General features: G+C 39.8%; 5 protein-coding genes and 1 pseudogene across 5 annotated transcripts; 1 reads left to right on the top strand and 5 right to left on the bottom strand.

The window, feature by feature from the left end:
• Nucleotides 1-394: 394 nt before the first annotated feature.
• Nucleotides 395-3,027, bottom strand: LOC101304424 (acyl-CoA-binding domain-containing protein 2-like). The gene is made up of 6 exons (XM_004307911.1): nucleotides 2,511-3,027; nucleotides 2,248-2,353; nucleotides 2,039-2,142; nucleotides 1,664-1,755; nucleotides 829-926; nucleotides 395-713 (listed from the first exon to the last, which is right to left on the bottom strand). Exons 1-6 carry the CDS (start codon nucleotides 2,972-2,974, stop codon nucleotides 543-545), a joined length of 1,035 nt encoding a protein of 344 aa, XP_004307959.1. The 5' UTR covers nucleotides 2,975-3,027; the 3' UTR covers nucleotides 395-542.
• Nucleotides 3,028-4,085: 1,058 nt separating this feature from the next.
• On the bottom strand, nucleotides 4,086-5,876 carry LOC101311430 (glucan endo-1,3-beta-glucosidase-like). Its single transcript, XM_004309073.1, has 4 exons — nucleotides 5,792-5,876; nucleotides 4,684-5,660; nucleotides 4,281-4,587; nucleotides 4,086-4,163 (listed from the first exon to the last, which is right to left on the bottom strand). Exons 1-4 carry the CDS (start codon nucleotides 5,874-5,876, stop codon nucleotides 4,141-4,143), a joined length of 1,392 nt encoding a protein of 463 aa, XP_004309121.1. The 3' UTR covers nucleotides 4,086-4,140.
• Nucleotides 5,877-6,600: 724 nt separating this feature from the next.
• LOC101311142 (fruit bromelain-like) lies at nucleotides 6,601-7,841 on the bottom strand. The gene is made up of 2 exons (XM_004309072.1): nucleotides 7,742-7,841; nucleotides 6,601-7,211 (listed from the first exon to the last, which is right to left on the bottom strand). Exons 1-2 carry the CDS (start codon nucleotides 7,839-7,841, stop codon nucleotides 6,601-6,603), a joined length of 711 nt encoding a protein of 236 aa, XP_004309120.1.
• Nucleotides 7,842-10,364: 2,523 nt separating this feature from the next.
• Nucleotides 10,365-12,367, bottom strand: LOC101304137 (thylakoid lumenal 17.4 kDa protein, chloroplastic-like). The gene is made up of 4 exons (XM_004307910.1): nucleotides 12,247-12,367; nucleotides 11,982-12,109; nucleotides 10,947-11,193; nucleotides 10,365-10,853 (listed from the first exon to the last, which is right to left on the bottom strand). The coding sequence occupies exons 1-4, from the start codon at nucleotides 12,350-12,352 to the stop codon at nucleotides 10,630-10,632; spliced, it is 705 nt and encodes a 234-aa protein (XP_004307958.1). The 5' UTR covers nucleotides 12,353-12,367; the 3' UTR covers nucleotides 10,365-10,629.
• A 298-nt stretch (nucleotides 12,368-12,665) lies between these two features.
• Nucleotides 12,666-13,113, top strand: LOC101303855 (annotated as a pseudogene).
• A 4,968-nt stretch (nucleotides 13,114-18,081) lies between these two features.
• LOC101310847 lies at nucleotides 18,082-21,914 on the bottom strand. The gene is made up of 7 exons (XM_004309071.1): nucleotides 20,799-21,914; nucleotides 20,603-20,693; nucleotides 20,289-20,446; nucleotides 20,144-20,195; nucleotides 19,958-20,037; nucleotides 19,763-19,856; nucleotides 18,082-19,607 (listed from the first exon to the last, which is right to left on the bottom strand). The coding sequence occupies exons 1-7, from the start codon at nucleotides 21,912-21,914 to the stop codon at nucleotides 19,069-19,071; spliced, it is 2,130 nt and encodes a 709-aa protein (XP_004309119.1). The 3' UTR covers nucleotides 18,082-19,068.
• Between the last annotated feature and the right edge of the window lie 1,857 nt (nucleotides 21,915-23,771).

Here is a 23,771-nt window from a genome sequence, read left to right as displayed (position 1 = left end):
CTCTTGTTTGAAAGACTTTCAATCATTCATAATCTAGTTTTGAAATAAAGATTGGTCAAGAAAGACTGGTTTATTCTAAGTAATTTTGTGAGCATTCTTTCTCCCCTAGTTTGGGTCTCGATCAATTTTTGTGAGAGGACTATAAGAGCAACAAGAAATTTGAAATTAATTCGACTCTCAAACACATGTATGAGATTCATTGACATAGAAAAAGAAAATTAGATTTACCAATGCAATGGCCAAAAAAGTAGAGGCATTGGCATACTAAACGAAACATGGGCATTGCTATGCATATGCTGCAAGCCTGTAACAGTTTGCGTGGTGATTTTAACTTTTCTTGTCATCTCCACAATAGGGGAAACAGGAAAAGAAGGCTACACAAGGACAATGTGTAAAACTACATACACATACTGCTCTACTTTAACATTTTTCCAGAGGCTAAATTTAGTGGAAGGGTTATACATCACCATATACAGCCATCCACAAGGACTAGTTGAAAAATCAGTACAGCAGGAACAGACGTAGACCCTCTGTCAGTACCTCTACTCCTTTGCACGCTGCAGCCACGACCATTTTGACTCACAAAGATCAGATGGAGAGTTGCCATCGTTGTCTTTCACGTTTGTGTCTGCGTTTTTCTTCACAAGATATTCAGCGATGCCCTCTCTATCGCACACAGCAGCATAATGCAATGCAGTTTGGCCCTCATTGTCCTTCCAAGACCAAGCAACACAGAACTTTAGCTTATGTAAAATGAAATAACATAAGCAAGATGGAATTGGATTGCAAGATTGGAACATAAAATAGATGCTTATAAGTTTAATCTACCTTTGCATTAACATCAGCATTCCTGCTAACAAGCATCTCAGCCATGTGTAGGTGGCCACGATCAACAGCCCAATGCAATGGGGTCCTTCCCTCACTATCTGAAATCATTTCACAAAAGCTACTTCAGATGGTGATATCACCAGCACAGATAACAATTACGCATCCCAGGCTTGACAACTACGGAGATATACCATACAAAAAGAGTCTCTATAAACTTTTGGCCAGATTCCATTTTAAGTGGTTTCAATGAAAATAATGCAAGATTTTAATATCTCAATGGTGAAGGAAAGAGGTGACAGACAATAGAAGAAAATACTAAGGAATGTAGTAAGCACTTGTCATGAATTAACAAAACATAAGCTCTACCTTACTACCTACAAAATACGAAAGAACATACAAAAGTTCCACACCCAGCTCCCTATGAGGTAAGCACATTTACCACCAAGCCATACTAAAACTGGAGTTTCATTCTTTCCGCATGCCGCAGTGGTTCTATTCACAACCTTAATCTTGATATATTTTTTCCACATTCAATTAAGTATGATGACAACTGACGACAACCTCAATTGCTCATATTTCCACAGGATCCTAACAGTGGTACTCAAAGCTATATTTTAGGGAACTAGACATGGATTAAGCTTCATATCTGGCTCGTAACAAGAAACAGCCCCTAAGAGCTGGTTCATGAGTAACGCTACTCTGATCACAACCCAGAAACACACTACATATGTACTATCGGTTAACAGTTACAGCAACATTCAAGTAATCAATACGGATGATCATGATGAGAAGAACTTGAGTAAAGCTGCACAGCAAGATAGAGGAAGAACCAAACCCTTTGTGTCTACTGAAACACCACTGTCAATGCATTTAAGCAAGTTATCCACTTCTCCTTCTCTAGCAAAGGCATGAATCGCATCCATTTTGCTGCAAAGTAAACAACTTCAATTTAGCATGACTTCCTGATTTTTTTAATTTTTCTTTCGAAAAAAAAATTTGTATTAACTAATGACAGGGAACAATAAAAAATGATATACTTAGCTCATTCATTTCAGATGACTATTTTCAGAGCATTGTGAAAAACAAAATTGATATAACTACAGACTTAAGACACCATATAATACTAGTGCATTCCTGGGTTCTAGAACATGACTATGACTGTTTCGGTAAAACTTAAAGCAGAAGAAAACATATGTAGTGAGAAGCTTACAAATCAATTTCAGATCCCTCCTCATAAACAAAAGTGCTGAAAACCGGCCCCATTGGTCCTTTAGAATCATTACCACCCGAGCTACCATCTCCACCTTTGCTCTTCTAGCAATACAGAAACAAGCCAGCAAGAAAACCAAACAGGAAGTAAGTAACCACACAGCATTACTGATACGGCAAAACATTAAAAACAAATCGAGACTTACTCACCACAATCAAACCATCAGCCCAAGTAGGATATAGCTCAGAAACAATATCAAGGTACTTCTCCATTGCATCCTCAGGAGGCATAGCACCTAGTTTCTGCCATGCTTGCCTACCACATATCAAAACCTCAAAAATCTATAGTTTAAATCATCAATTAAAAATATCAATTCACGAAACCTCGAAACTCCTGATCCTAAACCCTAAACAAAATATCACCCTAAACAAAATATCACATCAAGATCAATAGAACAGTACTGAGCTCTCACCACTTGGCGCGAGCCGTCATTTTCAGCGCCGACGGCTGCGGCACGCTACATGGTCCCTCGGTGGCGATCTTGTAAAGTCCGTAAAGCTGCAGCTGTTTCTCCGTCGAGACCTTCGTCCTCTCCGCCGCGGCCGCTGCCACAAACGCCGTAGCGGCGCTGAACAGCTCGTCCAGTTCCGTACTCTCCACGCCTTCCCAGTCATCGTCGCTCCCAACCTCGCTGCTCCTGACGCTCCCGTGCTCGGCGACGACCGAATCGGCCTCGTGGAGCAGCGCGGCGGAGTCGGCGGAGCGGGCCGTGTCGGGGCGGGAGGGACTGGGCTCGGGCGGAGCGGTGCCGGCGCGGGTGATGGTGAGATTTTCGTCCTTGAAGGAGACGACTATGGAGATGAGCTTGGCGAGTAGGTAGGAGAAAATGAGGCCGAGGACAACCGATTGGAGCAGCTGCTGCCAGTCGCCTCCCATTTCGGTTTCGGCTACAATTTTAATTCGAAAACTAAACCAAGTAAGAGGAAATTGGAGAGCAAAAGAAAGCGGTGGGAGATTTCAAAACCCTAGAATTTGATCAATTCACAAACAGAGGGAATTCACGAGCGCCGGTGGGGGGACTCAGCGCACCGTATAGAGTGAGAGAATGACTGTTCTGCCCATGCACGTGGATATATGGGCAGAGGGTGAAGTGGTCATATAGGGTATTAGATTTCTGGAGAGCAGGGATTGGGTGCGGGCGTCTGTACCGTGGGCTGTGCGGTGAAGACGGATGATCTGTACGCGTGTATAGTTTTGGCGAATAGTGTAGTGATCCGACGGTGAATAGAGAAAGTTAAGGTGCTTGGCATGCAGTGGATCAGTTGGGCGTTTATGTAACTAGTGTCAAATTGCATTGAGATCCCGAGGGGTTGGTCCGATCTAAGAGGACAAAAATGGTAATTTGGGCCGTCTTAACTTGTAGCACTGAAGTTTTACTAACGCGATGGTCTGCCAGGCGTCTGCTTCCTCTGCCTTGCTGTGTAAGGGTGCGGTGTTTGCTGTTGCGCGGACAAATCTCCCTGCTCACGTGCAATGCACATCCGGTATTAAGAACAATTTCAGTGTACTGCGTATATCTTCACATATATACATAGATAATTAAGATTAGAGAAAATAATATAGAAACATAATGATCAAGTATATAAATTATTATGAACGGTTATGATTATATCGTGTAAATACACGTAGTGCATATAAGAATTTTCAGTATTTTTAGACATTTATATGCTAAAATCATCTTGCATCTGTATTTTTGTCATATATCTTAATCATCGATATGGTCTCGTGTTATTTTACAATGATCACTTTCAAGCTGCCAAACTAAAAGCATAACAAACGGTTACTTTCAATTTATAATGACTATTCATGATAGTAAGCTGATCGAGTTCATATTTCTCCCAAATACAACAAAATTGATATTCACAAACAAACAGTTATAGTTTTACTACATGTTTCTTTAAACATTATAGCATTCTAAATGACAAAGTTGATGTCTATCTTACAATCTTGAGCTATGAATTCATTATATAGAAAAAGGTAAACATAGAAAGGGCTACTAAGGTGGAGGTAATATATCTTCAGCATTGCAATTCTCTCCATCATCAATACTTGCATTTTCCATAGCCTGGTATAGAAAAAATTCAGAGTTACAACAACAATGAAGATAAATGGTTTGCTTATAAAGAAAAGAAGAAGAAGAACTTTTTGTAACCAAAAAAAAAAAGAAGAAGAAGAACTTTACCTGGATCGACGGTTGTGGTGGCTCCCGTTTGCTCAAAATCGCAATCATAGCCGTTCCTTCCCATTGCTTGATAGTATATGTTCATGGCATAAGCTGCATGAGCTCTAACTGTGTTAGGCATAAAGCACGGCCCTCCTTGCTTAATCGGGCCACAATCCAATCCTAGCCCACAAACATAATCAATGTTCTTTTGCAAGGCCTCTGTGTCTGCCCCATTTTTGGGCAAACAATATTGTTTTCCTGCATGCAGCGGCGACGGAGTTTGCTTTGGGCTTGGGCTTTCATTCCCCGGTGTAGACGAACTAGCCTGTTAGATCCAAGTCCACAAACCAAATAAGCAGATACAAAATGATGTCATGAAAAAGGGAACATTTTTAGTTTGGTAGTCAGTTGCGGCAGCTACCGTGTGCCGGAGGACGCCAACATTGTAGACCGGTGTCATGTCGGGTCGGAAAAGCCCAAAGTTTCTCTCGCTTGTTGGGCCGGGCTTGAGGTTTTCATTGAAGAGGGCAAATATGTAGGTCTCAAAAGTCCTGTTTGGCATCAACGGGGTACCATTACCGGATGTCATGTGACGAATGAGATTTTGGTTGTAGTCGGCTGCGCTCTCTAGGTCAACTCCAACTTGGCCTGCATCACCCTTCGAAGGCCAGCCTGTTTCGGCTATAACAATTTCGAGGTCCGCAAAGCCCACAACCTTTAAAGCTGAATATATAGCATCTAATTGGGCATCCAACATGTTGGTGTATAGAAGTTTAGTATTGGGATCAACCACACCGGCATTTGGTCGGAAAAGTGCATAATCGAGCGTGTCGCCCGAGTATCCGAAATAGGGATAGGGGTTAACCATGAAAGGAGCCTTAGTGACTCTCAAAAAAGTGAGTAGTGGTTTAAGGACATGGGTGTCATAGCCTTGCCTAAACTTACCTGAGGATGGTGGACTTGAGCTTGAGAGAATGCCTAGAGAATGTGGAGTAGAGACTTTGATTTGACGGTCCAAGGAGGCATCTACAAGTGCCATGTGAAGGGTTTGCATAGCAGGGACTAAATTCCCAATGAACAACTTGTTGGTGGTGGAGAGCACTTCATTTCCTAGCAAGATGCGGACTATGTTGGTGGCCGGGGTGTATGGTATGACATTGGTATTGAGCCAATTTTGGGCAAACCTTAGTTTTGTGAAGTGGGGGATTTGGTCATTGGGGACCGTTATTGTTAGGGGAATGCCGGAATGAGCAAAGGCTTGGAGTATTTGAGGGTTGGTGTCAAAGAGCCTAACACGGTTGATGATGGTGGATTGTAGAAGGAAGTGCGCGACTTGGGACGGTGGCGGGAGGTCGTTCGCCACCGTGCCATAGTTCACCCCTATAGATCCTTGCACTCCTAGACAAATGTTTATATTAGTTAAGTAGTCATTATTCATGTCAATAAATCACTCCTACTAGATTGAAATGTCTAACATATCTATAGCATGAGGAACGGAGATAGATCATAGATCGTTTGATGAGGCATACCTTGAACATTGAAGATCGAGGCAAGAAACAGCAAAACGATAGTGCTTCCTCTGGTTAGTGTGATATCAGGCCGACGATTTTCCATGATGAGTAGTAGTGATGCGTACGTTGGGGAGGTGAAGAAGAAGAACAATGGTGGATATGACAATGGGGTAGCATTGGTGAAGTATAAGTATTTGAGCTCTAGATGCTTTACTTTGGAATCGGGCGAGTATGACATAATCTTATCTAGCTTGTTGTCGAGGGTTAAGTACTTGAGTAGAACTGTGCATGTCTCAGAGAACTCTACCTTTGAATCTGTTCCATCACATTCCTTTACATCTGCTTCTTGGATTTATATATACCTTAATATAGTCAGGAAAATATCCTTTTAGCACAGCTTAGTGTCGTCTGCTTAACAAACAAAGTGACTAGATTTTTCAGTTTGGTTTTACTATAGTTGTTGGTAAAAGCTAGCTAGTTAAACAGTTTTGGGTGTACCTTGATTGGAAAGTAGGGAGAGAATTATCTTTACTTGCCATGATGGAGAAGGAATTGCAAAATGAAAAGCAAACCCACCAACATTTCCAACCTAGACAGAACCTCTTGTATCAATTATCATGAGAATATGGGGGCAAAGAACAACACGTACACCATAGCACTTCAAGTCTAGACCGAGGCTGAAAACCAGAATCCAGTTCAGCTAGCTAGCTTAGCATATCTGCATCATGCTGAGATTTCTAGGCTAACTTAGGAGGTTGATTTGCATACAGAATTTTCCGGAAAAGATTAAGTATAATCTTTGTATCTCTAGTCTCATTATATCTAATCTATCTGATCTCGTAATCTGTAACATTCACCAAAGGAAAAGAAGCATTCTGCGTAATTTCACATCCCTCTCCAGCCTCGTAGGACATCCTCATGTACCCTCCCTCCCCCCAACTCTTTCCCCAAGAGTTCTGAATCTTCCAATACTTCGTACCGTCATCATCTTTTCCATATCCGACCACTAAGACAGCGTGGTCGCTTTCCACCCCACAAGCCCCACGAAATATTCCGCCTGAATATTTAACAAAGTCTAAGCTGTTTGCAGCAATTCCAGCGGTCACTGGTCCCCGGCAGAGGGCTTCCTCGAGCGCCGTCTCCGTTTGTGGACGTACCAGCGCGAATGCCATGATGCTACCTCCGACAACCTGACTTGCTCGGCTCTTGTCACATATTCCATTCTTCTCCGTGGACCCGTATCTTTCTTCGCTTGCCAGTCCTCTATTCTTTATTATGTAACAATAAGCATCAGTTTCCAATCCTCCTCTACAACCGTCACCGCGGGCACAGTCCAGAATTTGTTGGACTGAAAGTGGCGGAAGTGATACCTCAGGTCCTGAACTGATTCTGGTAGCCGATTCTACTGCCGCCACCGATGCTACAGCCCAGCAAGCACCTACATCATATATCGTACAGAAGTATATATGGCAGTCAGTCACGTACGTCTCCGACAACCAAAAAAATATTGAAAAACAATATTTACATTTCTATATATGCTAAGCTACAGTCTTACCGTCTTACCACATTTGAATCCTTGTTGTCGTACAGGGCTTACGGGGCTCGGTATTATTCCTCCGCCTACATGCGAAGTATCTTTAGTCCAATCGACTTCATATCCACGACAGTCCCTTCTCTTGACCAGAGAGCTTGAATATAACATGTTGAGACATGTGGGATTGGAACTCTGCTAGCGTATTTCTGCACATACTGCAATAAGGGTGGCTGAGAAAACAATGAGCAATATCAAGCTATGGAGATGAGAATCCAGATTGCTATATTGCTTGATGATCTGATGAGATTCTGAGCAAAAGAACGTAAATTCTACATGAGCTTAACAAAATCGTTCACAAACATATGCATAAACACGTTCTTATTAGTTATTATCTATACATGAACTTATTGTACTTAATGGGATCATGAACATACCTTCGTTGATTTTTATAGCTCCTAACAGATCAGCTAGACGGTCTACATCTGACGAGTTCTTAGCTTTTGTCTTCTCCTCTCTGCTAGCTTTAGACACCATAGATGGGATGACCTGAATGTCTTGTTGTAGAGAGAACAAGGACCAAATCACCTTAGTTTTAGAGACACATTGACGTACCCTTCCAAATGTTCTTCCACAGAGACACGACTTAGTAACCAAAGAAACCTCATATAACGTTTCCATATGCATCACCAACACAGATAATGGTTGCTAATGGACTCTTTAACTCTTATGGATCAGATATACTTTAATCCATAAGTGACTAAGACTAGTAATAACATAATGCTCTTATTAATTAAGTCGAATTTTGTTCTAATTAGAATTTGCATGTTCCAATTAGTATTGCATAATGATGATGAGATCACAATATGGTTGTTAAAAAGAAGCCTACTTGGTCGTGTATTTATTTATTTATAATAAATAATAAATGAGTAGACGATATTAGCTTCTCGGAGACAGACAATATAAGGAACAAGTCACACCCTCATTCTCAAATAAGAAGGGTCTGCCACATTCTGGGAGCCCACCGCCCGTCCGGTTGTGTATATATATATATAAACGAATCATCTAAAGAACCAACAGAAACTAACCTACTTTGAATCATCCAAAGAACCAATAGAAACTACCCTATTTTGAATAATCCAAAGAACCAACAGAAACTAATCACCACATGCACTTTGAATGACTTTCCTTGTAAGAAAATCAGCTAGCTTAGCATATATGCATGCTGAGATTTCTAGGCTAACTAGCTAGGAGGTTAAGCTTGTTAATGAGAAAAAAGATTTCCAGGAAATCTTTACCTATATATACAGGTATATATTAAGCATGTTACTGAGAAATAAGATTTCCATGAATTCATGATGATCAAAATTAATCTAAGCTATAAAACACAACAAATTAAAATGAAGCTAAAATGATCTTTTTGGTGAAATTAGCTAGATACTATCTTAATTTTAATCATCAAGGTGAGCAAACCAACAACAACAAAATACTACTGTACATATGCATTAGCTATGGCAAGAGGAAATGTAAGGCTATTCACTTATCTGTTTATCATATATCTTCCACAGATCTCAATTAGTGCAGCCAGCAAAGAAGACAAAGATGGCTTATCGATCTGATCGTCTCTGATATAATGCTCTAATCAAGTACATGGATGTTTTAATCTATCAAAACTTCCTCTGCTTCTAACGTTGCTTGCTCAAATGAGTATCTCAGATTGATCTGCAGCAGTAGCTAGCCAGCATGCACCAGCCAAAACAACTGTCGCGGCTGGAATACTCATTTGAGCAAGAAATATTACAAAGAGGATATCAAGTATGCTCCAAAAGCTTCTCTCTCCTCCACAAGAGTTCTTACTAGTACCACATATATGCACAACTCTTTTGTAAGAGTCTTCAAACATAAATAGGGCTGCTCATGGCCACTCAAAACAAAACAAGCTTAGGTAAGCCACTGGCTTTGGTAAGTGGGTTTGAGTAGGTCAAGGATCTAGTGTGAAAGCACAGTAAGTGAGAGCTACCTTTAATTCTGAGTCGTTGAGTTTGATTTTTCCCATTTTATGTAACTAGCTAGCGAGCTTAGTATAGATGATGAGGTGAAAAGGGAAGATTGTTGGGTGTTAGCATGCATATGAGGAATGGTTTGGAATGGAGATGTAGACTTGCAGAGTTGGTCATTTGTCGGTTCATTTTTGACGGTCCGTTCAGAAGTCTATGACATGGATATATAGGTACTGGCTGCATAGTAAACACACACCAATAGAGAATTTTAGGTGTTGATCTGGAATGGTTGGTACATTATATATAACAGTGTTAGCTAATTTCCAAAGTACAGTATTCATTAAAATTAGATCAACCACTATTTTCACATAGCTATATATATATACACATGCAGCTTAAAAATATTAATGCGTTCATTATTCTGCAATTCAAGATTTGCGGCTAAAAGATCACTGTTGCACTTAAATTTCTTAATTTCTTGTGTCCTTGGTTGCCTGCGTCCAAGTTCAGATTGAAATTAGGTAGAAGAAACGATGAAAGGGAGATGACATTTCTACGAAACTGGGTATATTATCTCAACATCATATACTAAGTATATGCAGGAATCAAATCATGATGAATTCAAAGGAGTTTTGATGCGAGATGTCAAACTTGTACATGTCGAATGGAATTGTTGCTATCAGGCCTCATCTAACTTGACCTGTCCCTGAAGAATGGAGGGTCACTTTCATAGTCTTTCAAGAACTAGAAACTTGTTGAGTTGGTAAACCAAGTGGTTTAGTCCCTGTGTTTATATATATGCTTTAAGGACTGGGGAGTAGAGAACACGTTCACCGATCCTGGAAGGAGCATTGGATACTTTCCATTCTCAAGAATCTAAACAATATATTTTACATAATTGAGCATAATGTATGAGAATTCTATATAGACACTAACTATGTGTATAATAACAGGTTTAAGCATTTCAAAAAAAAAAAAAACAATAACTGGTTTGCTTCGAAGTTGGTTGGTGATGTGCAATCTGATCTAACTACCTTTTTCTTATTTAAAGAATTTGATGAACAGTTCTCAATATAAATTCTTTTTGTTTTGTATTGTTCGGAATGGAAAACATAATCATAAAAAGAAGAAAGCCTCCTGTTTCCACTATATGCAAACACTTAATACACACAAAGCAGGCTTTCTATATGGATATACACTTAAGTAAGCAAAAAGTAAACTTGAAATACATGAGGCACCAGAGGTTGCTTCTTCTTCTTCTTCAACAGATGGATCTCACTGTATCAGCTAACAAAGAAACTCGATAATTACTAGTGAGAAAATTGTTATCGGCACCCCAGAACAGCTCTTCCTTCTTCATTGATAGTTGTATTTCTACAAATTTTCTGAAGATCAATGTATCCTATAATGGTGTCCTCAAACACTGCACCCTCAAGTTGTGCATTGTCGAAAGTGGAGCCTGATAACACAGTGTTCACAAATAAAGCTCCTTGTAGATTGGCTTTCTCAAAGTTAACCCTGTCTAGAACTGCATTTGTGAAGTCTGTACCTGTAAAGAACAACGAAAATTTTGCTCGTTTATAAACTAACCATATTTTGATCCATACATTTGACAGTAACGGTAGACAATACGCAATCTTACCCTTGAAGCTAGCTCCTGCAGCATAAGCCTTTGACATTACAACTTCTGTCATGTCTGCACCATCAAATTTTGCCTCAGACATGAGTGCTGCTGCAAGACTCTTCCCCTTCAGGTTGGCCTTTTCATTTGTGAAATCACAGAAGCGGAGATCAATTGCCTTGTCATAAACTCCATTTGCTTGACCTATCGTGTTACCAACAAACGCAAGCTCACATCTTTTTGGGTCAGTTGACAATGGAGGCAGCCTCTGATTGATGCAAAAATTAATGTAAATCTAATTAGTAACTTCCATGATCATAAGTCAAGGCATAAACTAGTAGTCTTCAATTCACTGTTGTCATTACCATATATAACTACTTTGGAGGGTGAAATTTCAGCTTCAACTAATTTAACAACCATATCCTGAGAGCCTAAGGAAACAGGAACCTAACTCGATAGAATACTTATAAACCTAGCTAGATAGTAAAATGTGGTGCAAAGTATTTGATTTTCAATTCATACCATAAAATGGTACGGGAAAATCAGGAGTTCTAAACTGTTGATGCTACATAGTATGCTATTCCCAGGCAAGGTTGCTAAAGTGAATTGGTATTATGGTATATACCTATATGGGTTACTCACTAAAACAAAGTTTATTTCTCGGCTGTTTATTCGATCATGCTAAGCTTTCAACCAAATTTGCTACAAAGGCAACAGTCAACAGATTCTTTGAGATCCGGCATTCAGCTGAAGTTGCATACCAAACTGTATTTCCTAGTCCAACTATTCTATCAGCTCGTAAACTACTTAGCTGGTTGTATCACTTGTATGTCCTAGTTTTGTTTGGTTCTTTCAAAATGTTATCTCAAATTATAATCTCCAATGGGACATTCAGTAGTCCATTGGTATATCTCTCTATATATAATGGAAAAAGATAGTCATTAGTAAGGTGAACAGGATTAAGATCCCCTAAAGTCACTTAAGGTTCCTTTCATCAGTAAATTAACAGAGTAAGTCAGTCAGTAAATTCAGAATGAGCTAAACTATGTTCTGAACCTGATTAGCAGCAATAACAGGTGAGGCAGTAGTTACAGCCCAAACAGCCAGAATGCCACAAGCTACATTCTTTAGCTGCTTCTTCAACTGAGGCAACTTTCCCTCCAATTCAGCACCATCCCTAGAAGCTGCAACAAAAACCAACAAAGTTCTATATCTTTTATTCTTAGAGAAACCTAAAATCAAAGCAACTGTCTTTTAAGTCACATCCCAATATAACTTTCAGAGTTTAATCAAAACAATTAAAATGAGATGAACTAATTACCAGAGCAACAAACACGGAGAGGTGAACGGAGCTCTAGCGCATTTAAACGATGACGTTTTGCCGGAGAGAACCGGGTCGACAGTGGAATTGATAGAGAAGCAGCCATGGTTTTTGCTTCCTCTGTTTCAATCTTCAACTCCTTATCCGTTATAGCTGTTAGAAAGATCAACGCCACGTGGCATGACACGTGGGATCGCGTATGGCCAATCGAATTGTCAAGGGAGATATTACAAAGAGCGACATGTCGTACATAAATGAAATGAAACGAAACTTTCTCCCAAAGCAACATGTGATGATATTTAATCCTTGTGGTTCTAGGATTTCCTTTTTCACCTGGCGACCAAAGAAAATCCTATATATAAGAACACAACAAACAGGACCAAGAAGAAAAAGAAGTATAAGTTGAAGAAGAAAACAAGATGCCGAAGAACAAAGGAAAAGGAGGAAAGAACCGCAAGATGAGAACAAACAAAGCCGAAGATGAGAAGCGAGAGCTTCTCTTTAAAGTAGATGGCACGGAATACGGGCAAGTCACACGCATGTTAGGCAACAGCCGACTAGATGTCAAGTGCCACGACGGCGTGACTCGCCTCTGCAACATCGCTGTCTCGCCTCCGCAACATCGCTGGCAAGTTACAGAAGAAGGTTTGGATCTCTACCGACGATATTGTCCTCGTAAATTTAAGAGACTACCAGGATGGTAAGGCTAGTGTCATCCACAGGTACATGCCCGACGAGGCACGATCGCTCAAAGCTAATGGAAAGTTGAATGACAATTTCAGACCTAATGAGGGTGATGATGATGACGAGGACAACAACGGCGATGATAACATAGAGTTTGAGGATGCTGATGTTGATAGAATCTGAGTCTTGCCCTACTGTGATCATATTTTGTTGTTATACACTAATATGTTTGTTTGGTTGGTTACTTGATAATTATTGTAGGTACCGCACCATACAGTACCGGTTCAAGCCTTATTTCAAACTGCATCGGTTGTAGTGGATCGAATCATTGAGAAAACTCCAACCGGCATGAAAGCGGACTGGATTAGGATTGGGAAAATTTCAATCTAATTCAAACCAACCCACACCAGTTTTAATTAATTAATTAATTATATTATTTGTAATACAAATTTGATGAACTATAAATAGATTATGATTTGATTTATAGTTTCAAACCTTGAGCCCATAACATTTCAGGCCCAACTCTTATCCCTTGACGACGATAAAAGAACTGGAAACGCCTCTGGCTTCTCTCTTAGCTAGGGTTCCCACCGTCTCTCATTTTTATCTATCTCAGTACTTTCGTCTCTCTTGCAGACTCGCATGGAAAGCGAGTTAGATTGATTCAAGAAAAATATTTTAAATAATATGGGTTGAATCATATCCGAAACCAATCCGGAATGCGGGTCACCCAGATATCTAGATTAGGCTTTTTGGAATATGGATACGGTTTGAAGAATTAATTGCCAAAGGGAAAAAGCCCTAATGCACAAAATAGAAAAAGTCAAACCCTATTACAATGATAATCTTTTTTATTAGCCCATTTGAATACAAGGTACTTATTTTAAGCCCAAATACACAAATCTTTATTAAAATATAATAAAATTATATTTTTAAAGACTTTTTTACCCTTACCTTTTACTTAAAGAGAAAAAGTGAAAAAGATGGAGGGAAGACTTTGCCGGAAGCACATCGGGCTCCGGCGGCCGCATTCCGGTCGCCGCACTCCGAACTCCGGCCGCCGGAATCCGGTCACCGGTGACCGGAATTTTTCGACAGCCGGAAAATTGCCAGCATCCGGTGGCTGGAATTTTCCGGAAATCTCACTGGATTTTTTTAAATGCCATCGGAATTTACGTGATCTTAACCCAAGTACGAAAAAAAAAGTTTACTACCCCTAGTAAACTTTTACTGGGGGTAGTAAACTCAAAATAAAGTTTCTCCATGATCATTATACACCTTAAAACAATGAAAAATCAACTTAGATGCAGAAAAATAAAGTTTACTACCCCTAGTAAACTTTTGCTGGAGGTAGTAAACTTTTACTGGGGGTAGTAAACTTGCAAAACAGTAGCTCCAATGTCATAATTCACATTGAAAAGGAGAAAAATCAACTTAGATGCGAAAAAATAAAGTTTACTACCCCTAGTAAACTTTTACTGGGGGTAGTAAACTTGCAAACAGTAGCTCCAATGCCATAATTCACATTGAAAAGGAGAAAAATCAACTTAGATGCGAAAAAATAAAATTTACTAACCTCTAGTAAACTTTTAAAACGGGAGAAAAATCAACTTAGATGCAAAAATAAAATTTACTACCCCTAGTAAACTTTTTACCTGGGGGGTAGTAAACTTGCAAAACAATAGCTCAAATGTTATAATTCAATATTACAAACGGAGAAAAATCAACTTAGATGAGAAAAAAATGAAGTTTACTACCCCTAGTAAACTTTTACTGGGGGTAGTAAACTTGCAAAACAGTATTTTCAAGATCATAATACTCACTAAAACAGAGGAAGAACAATTTAGATTCGAAAAACTAAAGTTTACTACCCCCAGTAAACTTTTATTGGGGGTAGTAAACTTGCAAAATAATATTTTCAAGGCCATAATACAGACTAAAACAGAGGAAGAACAACTTAGATGCAAAAAAATAAAGTTTACTACCCTCATTAAACTTTTACTGGGGGTAGTAAACTTGATTTCAATTTTTAACATGATTTCATATCGCACGCAACACATTTAGACTCAAACATGAAATTCACCAGTTTGATCTAAACAAGAAGAATGAAATAGGACAACACCTTTTGTTTAACAATGGGGCTTTTATGGTCGAGACGCTTCAAGACAAAGTCAGAGACCTCCTTGACGATGCTGACATGCGATGACCTCAGGAGCTGGCAAATCTCCTCCAACTTGTAGACCGGCGCGACCTTGTCCTCGTTGGAGGTAGCTACGTCGACCATCCTCGACCTCCAGTACGACTCCACAGCTCTCCGACTCGAATCCATGATTGATTCACAAGGTCCTCAAATTGAGTTGATCCGATCCAACAGAGGCGGTGCTCGGATCGATTGCAATTGGATCGGAGGAGTGGAATCCAATACGCTTTGGTGATTGACTGGTTGGATTGGTATTAGGGTTTTAGAAGAAGAAGAAGAAGAGAGAGAGAGAGAGAGAGAGAGAGAGAGAGAGAGAGAGAGAGAGAGAGAGAGAGAGAGAGAGTAGAGNGAGAGAGAGTAGAGGTAGAGAAGNGAGTANAGAAGNGTACGAGNGTAAGNGAGANAGACGAGTAAGTGACGTAGAGAGAGAGAGAGAGAGAGAGAGAGAGAGGAGAGAGAGAGAGGTCAGAATGAGATGAGAGAAAAGTGAGGAGATGAGAGAGAGTTTTTGATCGGGATAAAGAGAGGAGAAAGTAAGAAACAAAGAGAGTTAAATGAGGTCAAGGGTAATGACGTCCTTTTATTAGAATTCATTGGAATGAGGTTGATAAAGAGTTTTTCATTGGAATAGGCAATAAACCTTTAAAATTAGTACTAAAGTGTCATTTACTCATTGCCAAATCATTTTTCAAGTAGATTGGATTAGGGTTGAGCTCTAACCCGCACCACACCAACCCGCGCCCACCCCTAAATTATTGTACAGTGTACTTTGTTGTTGTTAAACCTATTTAGAGGTTTGGTTGCTTGTGATTTATGATATATGAAACTATGAAACATAGAAAGACCCTAACACTATTGTTCGACTCTGAAGCCTACACTATTGTTTGTAACGCTCCGATTTGAATTCTAAGATCCATTACTCATGCTCTACGAATACACAAACACTGTAACAGGCTCGATGTGATGAGGTGAAATTGTGCAAAATCAGAGCGTTACAATTGCACTCATAGTCATTCGTCCTCGTATACCCATCTAAACCTCCCTTTAAAATAAAACTATTACATAAATAGAAACAGTCTTTCCCCTAATTCCAAGCAATAATCCATGGACGCGCTTTGTTTCGTATACTTGACCTTCTCATCGGTTTGAGCTTCCCTTTCTCTCTACCACTCCCTGCATTAAATCTCAGATCCCATATTTTAACAACATTCGCCGCCGTCGACGTTCCGTTTTCTCGTCGCCGTCGATGGAGAGCCAGCAGAGCTCGTGTCTGAGCTGGCTGGGGACGCACGTGGCCTCGGCCTTCTTCACGTCGCTGGAGCGGTGCGCATGCATCAACCTCTCCACCCACGACGACAACGACTTCACCACCAACCCCGAGGAGGCCCACGACCGCCCTCTCATGCTCTTCTCTCGCTCCGTCAACCTCAGCGATCACCGCCCCCAGCTGTTCATCCCATCCACGCCGACGACGTCCGGCCATCCCCACCAAAACGACGTCGCCAAGCTCCCCGTCTGATTATTAAGAAGGTGAAAGCTGGGGTTTGTTTTTGTTGCTCTAGGTTTGTTTTCTGTTTTTGTTTCGAGTTTGTGGGGTTTGGATTCAGACCTGATCCGATTTGCATGTGTGGATTTTTTTGGCGTTGCAATGCATGCATGAAGGTGATGGTGTAAATAAAATGGGTTGGTTTTGAATGATAAATGTCTGTGTGCAAAGAGATCGAGTTTCTTTTTCTTCAACCAAATTGGTATCTCTTGTGTTTTTCTATATACAATCGAGTTTTGTTTGATCAGTTCCGCACATGAATACAGCCGGTTAGATTCATTTGATTGTTAGTCTGATGATCGACAGCTACCGGAGATCGAAATGGATTACATAGTACGTTTAGGATCAAATAAGCATTTGTAAATTTCTAGCCAAATCGATCAGTTCAAAGAACGCATGCAAATTAACACATACCCCCGAATTATTTTTCTTTTCGTTTTTTGAAACTTTGATTACTACTGGAATCGTAAAGCATGAATTGGAGTGAAGATAATGGAGAAAGATTGTTGAACAAAGTACCTGATGAAGAAGAGCAGGCGTTGACGGCCGAGTCTGGTTCGTCGACTGCCGCCGGCGAGAGACACTCGTTGCACTGGTAGTTTTAGTGTCATCCCCGCCAGGCCGCAGGAAGTTGATTTTTGTTTTCCGTTTTTACCCCCATATAATTATTTCGAAATAAAAAAATTTTATATTTCTTTTTTTAAATGACGGATCCCTTTAGCCCGCAGACCCAGCCCGCATCGATTCCGCCTAGGCCCATCTCTCGTCCGCCTTGCCCTGGCCTCTGTTCCAAACCATCACCACCATTCCGCCACCGTCCACAGTGAACCAAACTCTGGCTGCAAAACAAGATACACCAAAATGCAGTAGTTCTTTTTCACTGCTCTGCTACATATGGTGGATTGCATTTCATGATCATCATCGTTGGGTTTTATTTGGAAGTAAGGATAGGTCCATAAGATCAAGATATGAAGCTTGTCTTGGCATAATTGTATTAGCAGCCAAGAATCTTTCAAAATTGTACGTTTTGTTTTTTTGCACTCAGTGATTAGGGAAAAATAATAATATCATGTCCAATTATGATTGATCATAAAAGTAATGATGAGAAGAGAAGAATCTGGATGTCCAATTATAATCGATCTCCTAAATCACTTCTTTATGCTCTTTTCTTCATAATTGGTCATTAGTTTGTTCCCATTGTCTCCTAATAGTGCTATCTTTACCTGCAATGTGCTCCATTGCCTTGATTTCTCACATGTCCTGCCTCACTTCTCAACTGTTTGTTTAGATTCTTTTCTTCTATGCATATTCATTCATTGCTAATGGCAAAGCCGCCTCATATGCAAATCGAAACCTCGATTGGTGGTTTTGCAAAACATATCCAATTCCATTGTTGTTCTTAGCTATGAAAATGTAGAGAACTACATGAATATATCATTTAAATACTCCAAGATGAAACTGTAGTTACATTATCAAAATCTCAAAGTAAATTCCTGTTAACAAAAGCCCTATCTACTGGAGTCTAATCTGAGCAACTGTTAGAGTAAGACTGAACTAGGAGTATAAATATACAATGTTTGTTAGCAAAAGGGGATTCCGCAACTTTCACAATGCTCGTCCACCATGGATTCGAGCAAAAGCAACCGTTCCAGCCAGAAAACACCTTCCCCGAGAGCGTGCTTGGATGGTCTGATTACCCATCCCCTGGCTGCTGAAATAAACTAGCCACTATAGAGGAAATTGACGCCCTAAACAATCACTGCTAACCAAAGGTCACATACACCCACCATGAGACCGTACAAAAAAATGGCAGACAAACAATTCAATAATTCTGTCCGGCCAGCATGATAGTATTGTGAAGTTCCCCACCATTTTTTTCAGAAACAAATTTCAGCCACCAGCTCTTGATTCCCCTATCCCATCTGAGAGAACAAAAGAAGTTCTACAAGGCCCACAGAGCACCTGCAATTATACAGGGATGATATCTCAAGTTGGCCTCGCCTAGCAAATGGCTTCCACATCAACTTCGGCAAACCGGCAAATCAAAAACATCCCACGGAGCCTCAATTCAGCCACTTGCTCATTCCAAAATGGATTATGTTGCAACCATTGAATCACTGCCACTTGTCAGGACATAAATCAGTCACTGTTACCTCTGAATCTGAGAAGGGACCCACTGAAGAAGCAAATGCTTTAGTCCAACCATCAAGCACATGCCTGCTAGAGTAGTCAACCTGGACCTGCTGTGGCAATTGATGCAGCCGAAGATAATGTAGTCACTCGTCAATCCATTAGATTTGTAGCTTGTAATCAGCTGAAGAGCGCATCACAGGTTGAGTGTCCTGCAAACTGTGATAGGAACAATCCTTTGAAACCATGCCAAAGCACTTTACTATCGAACAGGCACTGGTAGCCCATAATTGTGGAACGATTTGATCCGTCCATCCCAACCAGCAGTCACAATAACCATACCCCACGCATGGGAACTCGATGTGCTCTGGCAAGAAGTTTTAAAAAACTTGTACTCAGATCTGTGCATTGTGGATGACTTTGGCAAGGGGCTTGATGTCGGAAGCTTCTCCTCAGGCCAAGTCGCAGATCCTTTGGGAATAGACTCGAGGAAAGATTCTTGGCTCAGAGAAAAGCATGCAGGTGAAGAAAAAGGCAGAGTTTCTGGAAATTTATTTTCCACAACACCAAATTTTCCTGCATGTTCTAAGGCCTCACATTTCAAACCAGACCACGGTATTGCTACGGAAGCATCCATGGTGAACCGCTCACATGATCTAGTACTTTTTGCCTGAGAGAAAAAGCTTTTCTCCTGATCACTGCAGTTCCATATATATACATTAGAATCCTCACTTGCTGATATTATATGTTTCCCATCTGAAGTGAAAGTGGCAGATCGCAGGTTTGCTGCATTCTTTAATCCTAAACAAGAGACGAGAGATGAGGTTTAGCAAAAGGATATGTCATATATCACATCTAAAATTCACAAACATGTGGCATAAAATTATGCCAAAGGAGTGTAAAATTTGTTTGCAGACAAAGGAATCTCATGAAAAGAGCTTACGAAATGCACATACCCTTGTATTTTCCAACCACATTCAAACCATGAAGAATTCTGACTTGTGAATCGGCGCAAGTGACCATTACTTTGTCAGGATCATGAGGGAAATACTGCATTAATAACATAATTTAGAAAAGAAAAAAGAATGGATCCCTAACGAATAGGTAACAAACACAAGAAACCAAAAGAAGAATACAAAAGTATTAGCTACCTCAAAGCCTGTTATCTTTTTGCAGGGAGCCTTCTTTTTACTGTACAAACATATTTCAGCATCCATTTGCAAATGATTATCTGTTCCGAGAGAAACATAACCAATTCATCAATATGAATATATTTTCCTACGTGATTAAACTGTCATTCATTTGCCGCAGGGGGGATCATAAATATCACAGCATACCTGATATATTATAAAAGCGGCATATGCCCGTCATTGAGCCTACAATAGCACCCTGCACAAGAAATCAGTAGTACTGGTTAACATCAATAAATAATGAGCATACATCATATCTCTACATGATGAAAGGGCAAGAAAATCACCAAACCTGCCCATCAGGGCGATAGCACACCGCAGAAACTATATCTCGTACATCACTGTAATCAACAACTTGACTGCAAGGAATTCCCCAAATGCGAACTTTGCCATCTATTGAACCACTAATGAAGTAATTATCATCCACAGGATTGAATTGAACACAGGTCACTGCAAGAGTCCACAACATAAAGAAAAGAGTTCGCAGTTAAATTCAATTACATGTAACACATTGTGGTTAGGATCTAGCTGTTGTATATCATCATTGGCTACTGCCTCAACAAGTAAAGATATTTTAAAACGCAGGTAAATGAGGCAGAAGCGCACCATAATTACTATGGGCAAAGACCTTGACGCAATCAGTGCATCCCACTTGCCATAGACGAACAGTTTTGTCAACTGAAGACGACAGGAGATACTGCATTACAAAAAAAAATATCAATGGAAAACCAAATTGAAAGTCTGTCATGTTTTACTGGATTACAGTCATGAAATGTTAAGTGCAATTCAAATAATCACTTACATTGTTCCTTGACCAGGAGAGATCCAAAACTTCACCACCATGCCCATGAAACTCATGCAATGGTTTGTCAACTATCCGAAAGATTTTAGGGGGGAATATGACACATGCTGAATCTGAAGTTTTCCTCATGCTACGTGCTTTGCTCACTTTCTCTTTATCCGCAAATAGTGGATTCAGTTCAGAGAGATGATTCACGGTGAAGTATATGCAGGATGGATCTATTTCCGGAATGTCAAGTTCATTACACCTTTGATTCTCCACCACTTGCCAGACTCGCACAATCCCATCTTCACCAGCACTTGCTAGGTACTGTCCATCAGGACTAAATTTCATGGCGAAAATTGAACCCTCATGGGCCTGGATATCCTGCCCCATGTAAAGAGCTGAGAGTTCCTTCAACCGCTTCCCGGAATGGCGAACCTTCATTCTATGAGACCTTATCCCCATAACTGTATCATCATCATTCTCCGGTGACCTGTCAGCAATCCTTTGCTTATCATCAAGGCATGTCATGGACCGCAATCTACTCAACCACTTCTTCTTAACTCTCTTCAGTATCGCCCCCTTATCAGTAATCTCTTCAGCTCTTCTTTCACTCAGTCGATGAGATAAGGAAGACGATGAACATGAAGTGCGCTCCTCGGACTCTTCAGTAACTTCTCGACCTTCACTGACCTTCCCATCCAGCCCCACTTCATCTCCATTACACACCATTCTCCCACTCAAACTCCCATCCCTAAATTCATTAGCCCAAAACGACATTGAAGAGCGACTTGAAGAGAACTCACCTTCGAAAGATAAGGATCTCAACACCGCCCCACTACTCTCTCTAACTCTACTTATTTCCCTCGACACATCACTAGACACTTCCACCAAATTCTCCCTCACAATCTGCTCTGCACTAACTTCCATCCAATCCAGAAACCTAACCCGTCTCTCCTTCACACTCCCAGGGCTTCTAACCCACACATCATAAGGAAAACTATCCCGAACCCAACTCACAGCACTAGAACTCGTATCCAACACCTCAATGTTCTCACCACTTGCATCAGACACTGATGCAATCTCCTCATGGGCATCGAAAAACCCGAATTCTTCTTCACTAAGACTCCCCATTATATCGGTTTCGAGTAGCTCAACCCATGAAAATCCCACATCAACAGACCAGCATTATAAACAGGACAGCTTCTATATCACCCTCCAGATAAGCAACCCCGATTGAGTATGACTAACTACAAAATCAAAATAAACCACAATTAAAAAACAAAACCAAACACAGAAACCAAGATCAGTTTAACACAAACCAAACCACTTGCTAATCAAAACCAGCAAGATGATAATAATAACAATAAAACAAAACCCAAGAGATCCAACATGGATCCCAACCCAAACTCATTGAACCTGGTCTCTCTTCCCCCACAACACAAAAACAATTTAAATATCTTAAAAATAAATAAAAAACAGACCCAAAATTCAATAATGAACCCAAAAATTACCCAACACTCCTCAGCATTAGAAACACAAACCCAATTGGGTTGTGATATAATTCTCATTTCAAATGAAACAGAGCAATCATGAAATAGTGGAATTGTGAAAGAAAAAAAATAGAAGGGAATAGAGAGTTTGATTACATGGGTTTGGAGGAGGGTCTAGGAGAATTGTTGGGGAGTGAAGAAGAGGGCAAGGATCGAAGCAGAAGAAGAGGAAGCAGCCATGGACAATATTTGTGAGAGCTTTCGCTGGCTCTCTCGAGGAAGCAAAGAAGCACTGGGCAGAAATATGCGGAGAAATTTAATATTGTAGCGGAAATTACTAGTATTTATTTCGGGAATTGAAAATTAAAAAAAAAAAGAAAGGAAAATAGAGGGACAATGTGGCCAAAGGGTAGAACAGGAAATGGTTGCCATGTACCTTGATATTCGTGAATCGATGGCCCGAGAAACGAGACTTCCAGACTAGGATGTGTTTTGTGCTCTCTCTCTCTCTCCACAATGATCAAGGTTGTAATTTCAAAGTTAATAAAGAAAAAACATTGTAGATTTGTTGTTTGGCAATTTGTGAAAATTATAGTTTGAGTTGTATGAAAAACGAAAATGATAGTTCGAGTGCTTCATCTTGGGTATTAAAGCTAATCAGGGTACTTCTCGTTTTAATTGTTGAGTCTGATTGTCTAAAAGAGTACAACTTATTGATAATAAAGAATTGTTTTACGTCGATGTTATAGTTTAATGAGATTTGTTGTTCGTGTCTGTTATTATGTTATAGATATTGGTTGAGGATGTTAACTAATGATTTGTTTGGATTTCTTTTCAAGGTTTCATATATATTGCTATTTTGGTTAATTAATTACCAAAATGGTAGACGGAAACAAGTTTTGTCTTTTACACCAGTTTTTTTATATTTTTGGTATCATTTTACCAAATATTCCATTCCCTAAATGACTATGAGAGAATAAGAATATATTGTTGACTAAAAGGAAAATGAATAAGTTATAAGTGTAAGGTTGGTCACTTTCCACTTTGGGTCCATGCCAATATTGTTGACGTGAGAAGTCTAATTGAGGAATCAGAACCATGGAACCAAAAATTAATAAATTTATGACCGTCGATTAGTAATGCCCTAGTAGTGGTCAATAGTCAGAGACATATGACCCTTATGTTGTTGATATTATTAATTTTAGAGACCTCTATATAATTCAGTGACCTATATGAGTGTTACCTATTTGTCATTTTGCCACATCCAAAATTACCAATAATATTAATATGAATTTAGTTTCTTTTTATACAAAATATTAATGTAGTTACTAGTTACTACTGTGACTATGATCAGCCTATAATTAACACTTCTATTTTTTATTTTTTGTAACTTAAATTTTGTTTTTAATTACTTAATTTTTATCTTTTTATGTAAATAATGACTAAAAATAAAAAATGAGAGTATGAATTACAATTTAAAAGACGTGAATTTCACATC

Source organism: Fragaria vesca, linkage group LG7 (assembly GCF_000184155.1).
Source record: "Fragaria vesca subsp. vesca linkage group LG7, FraVesHawaii_1.0, whole genome shotgun sequence".
Lineage (NCBI taxonomy): Eukaryota > Viridiplantae > Streptophyta > Magnoliopsida > Rosales > Rosaceae > Fragaria > Fragaria vesca.
Note: the sequence above shows the minus strand (reverse complement) of the source record. Positions and strands in the feature narration are given on the sequence as shown.

Bases quoted from the DNA above. Each gene is read 5' to 3' on its own strand.
- LOC101304424 (XM_004307911.1), bottom strand. From the start codon at position 2,974: ATGGGAGGCGACTGGCAGCAGCTGCTCCAATCGGTTGTCCTCGGCCTC. The intron at 2,354-2,510 runs GTGAGAGCTCAG...GATATGTGGTAG, and splicing joins ATGACGGCTCGCGCCAAGTG to GCAAGCATGGCAGAAACTAG. The intron at 1,756-2,038 runs GTAAGCTTCTCA...TTTACTTTGCAG, and splicing joins GAGGGATCTGAAATTGATTT to CAAAATGGATGCGATTCATG.
- LOC101311430 (XM_004309073.1), bottom strand. From the start codon at position 5,876: ATGGAAAATCGTCGGCCTGATATCACACTAACCAGAGGAAGCACTATC. The intron at 5,661-5,791 runs GTATGCCTCATC...ACATTTGTCTAG, and splicing joins CTCGATCTTCAATGTTCAAG to GAGTGCAAGGATCTATAGGG. The intron at 4,588-4,683 runs GTAGCTGCCGCA...TGGATCTAACAG, and splicing joins TTGGCGTCCTCCGGCACACG to GCTAGTTCGTCTACACCGGG.
- LOC101311142 (XM_004309072.1), bottom strand. From the start codon at position 7,841: ATGGTGTCTAAAGCTAGCAGAGAGGAGAAGACAAAAGCTAAGAACTCG. The intron at 7,212-7,741 runs GTATGTTCATGA...TATATGATGTAG, and splicing joins AGCTATAAAAATCAACGAAG to GTGCTTGCTGGGCTGTAGCA.
- LOC101304137 (XM_004307910.1), bottom strand. From the start codon at position 12,352: ATGGCTGCTTCTCTATCAATTCCACTGTCGACCCGGTTCTCTCCGGCA. The intron at 12,110-12,246 runs GTAATTAGTTCA...TTTTTGTTGCAG, and splicing joins TCTCCGTGTTTGTTGCTCTG to CTTCTAGGGATGGTGCTGAA. The intron at 10,854-10,946 runs GTAAGATTGCGT...TGTTCTTTACAG, and splicing joins TGCAGGAGCTAGCTTCAAGG to GTACAGACTTCACAAATGCA.
- LOC101310847 (XM_004309071.1), bottom strand. From the start codon at position 21,914: ATGGGGAGTCTTAGTGAAGAAGAATTCGGGTTTTTCGATGCCCATGAG. The intron at 20,694-20,798 runs GTAAGTGATTAT...TTTGTAATGCAG, and splicing joins TCTCCTGGTCAAGGAACAAT to TATCTCCTGTCGTCTTCAGT. The intron at 20,447-20,602 runs GTGCGCTTCTGC...GGACTCTTGCAG, and splicing joins CTTTGCCCATAGTAATTATG to TGACCTGTGTTCAATTCAAT.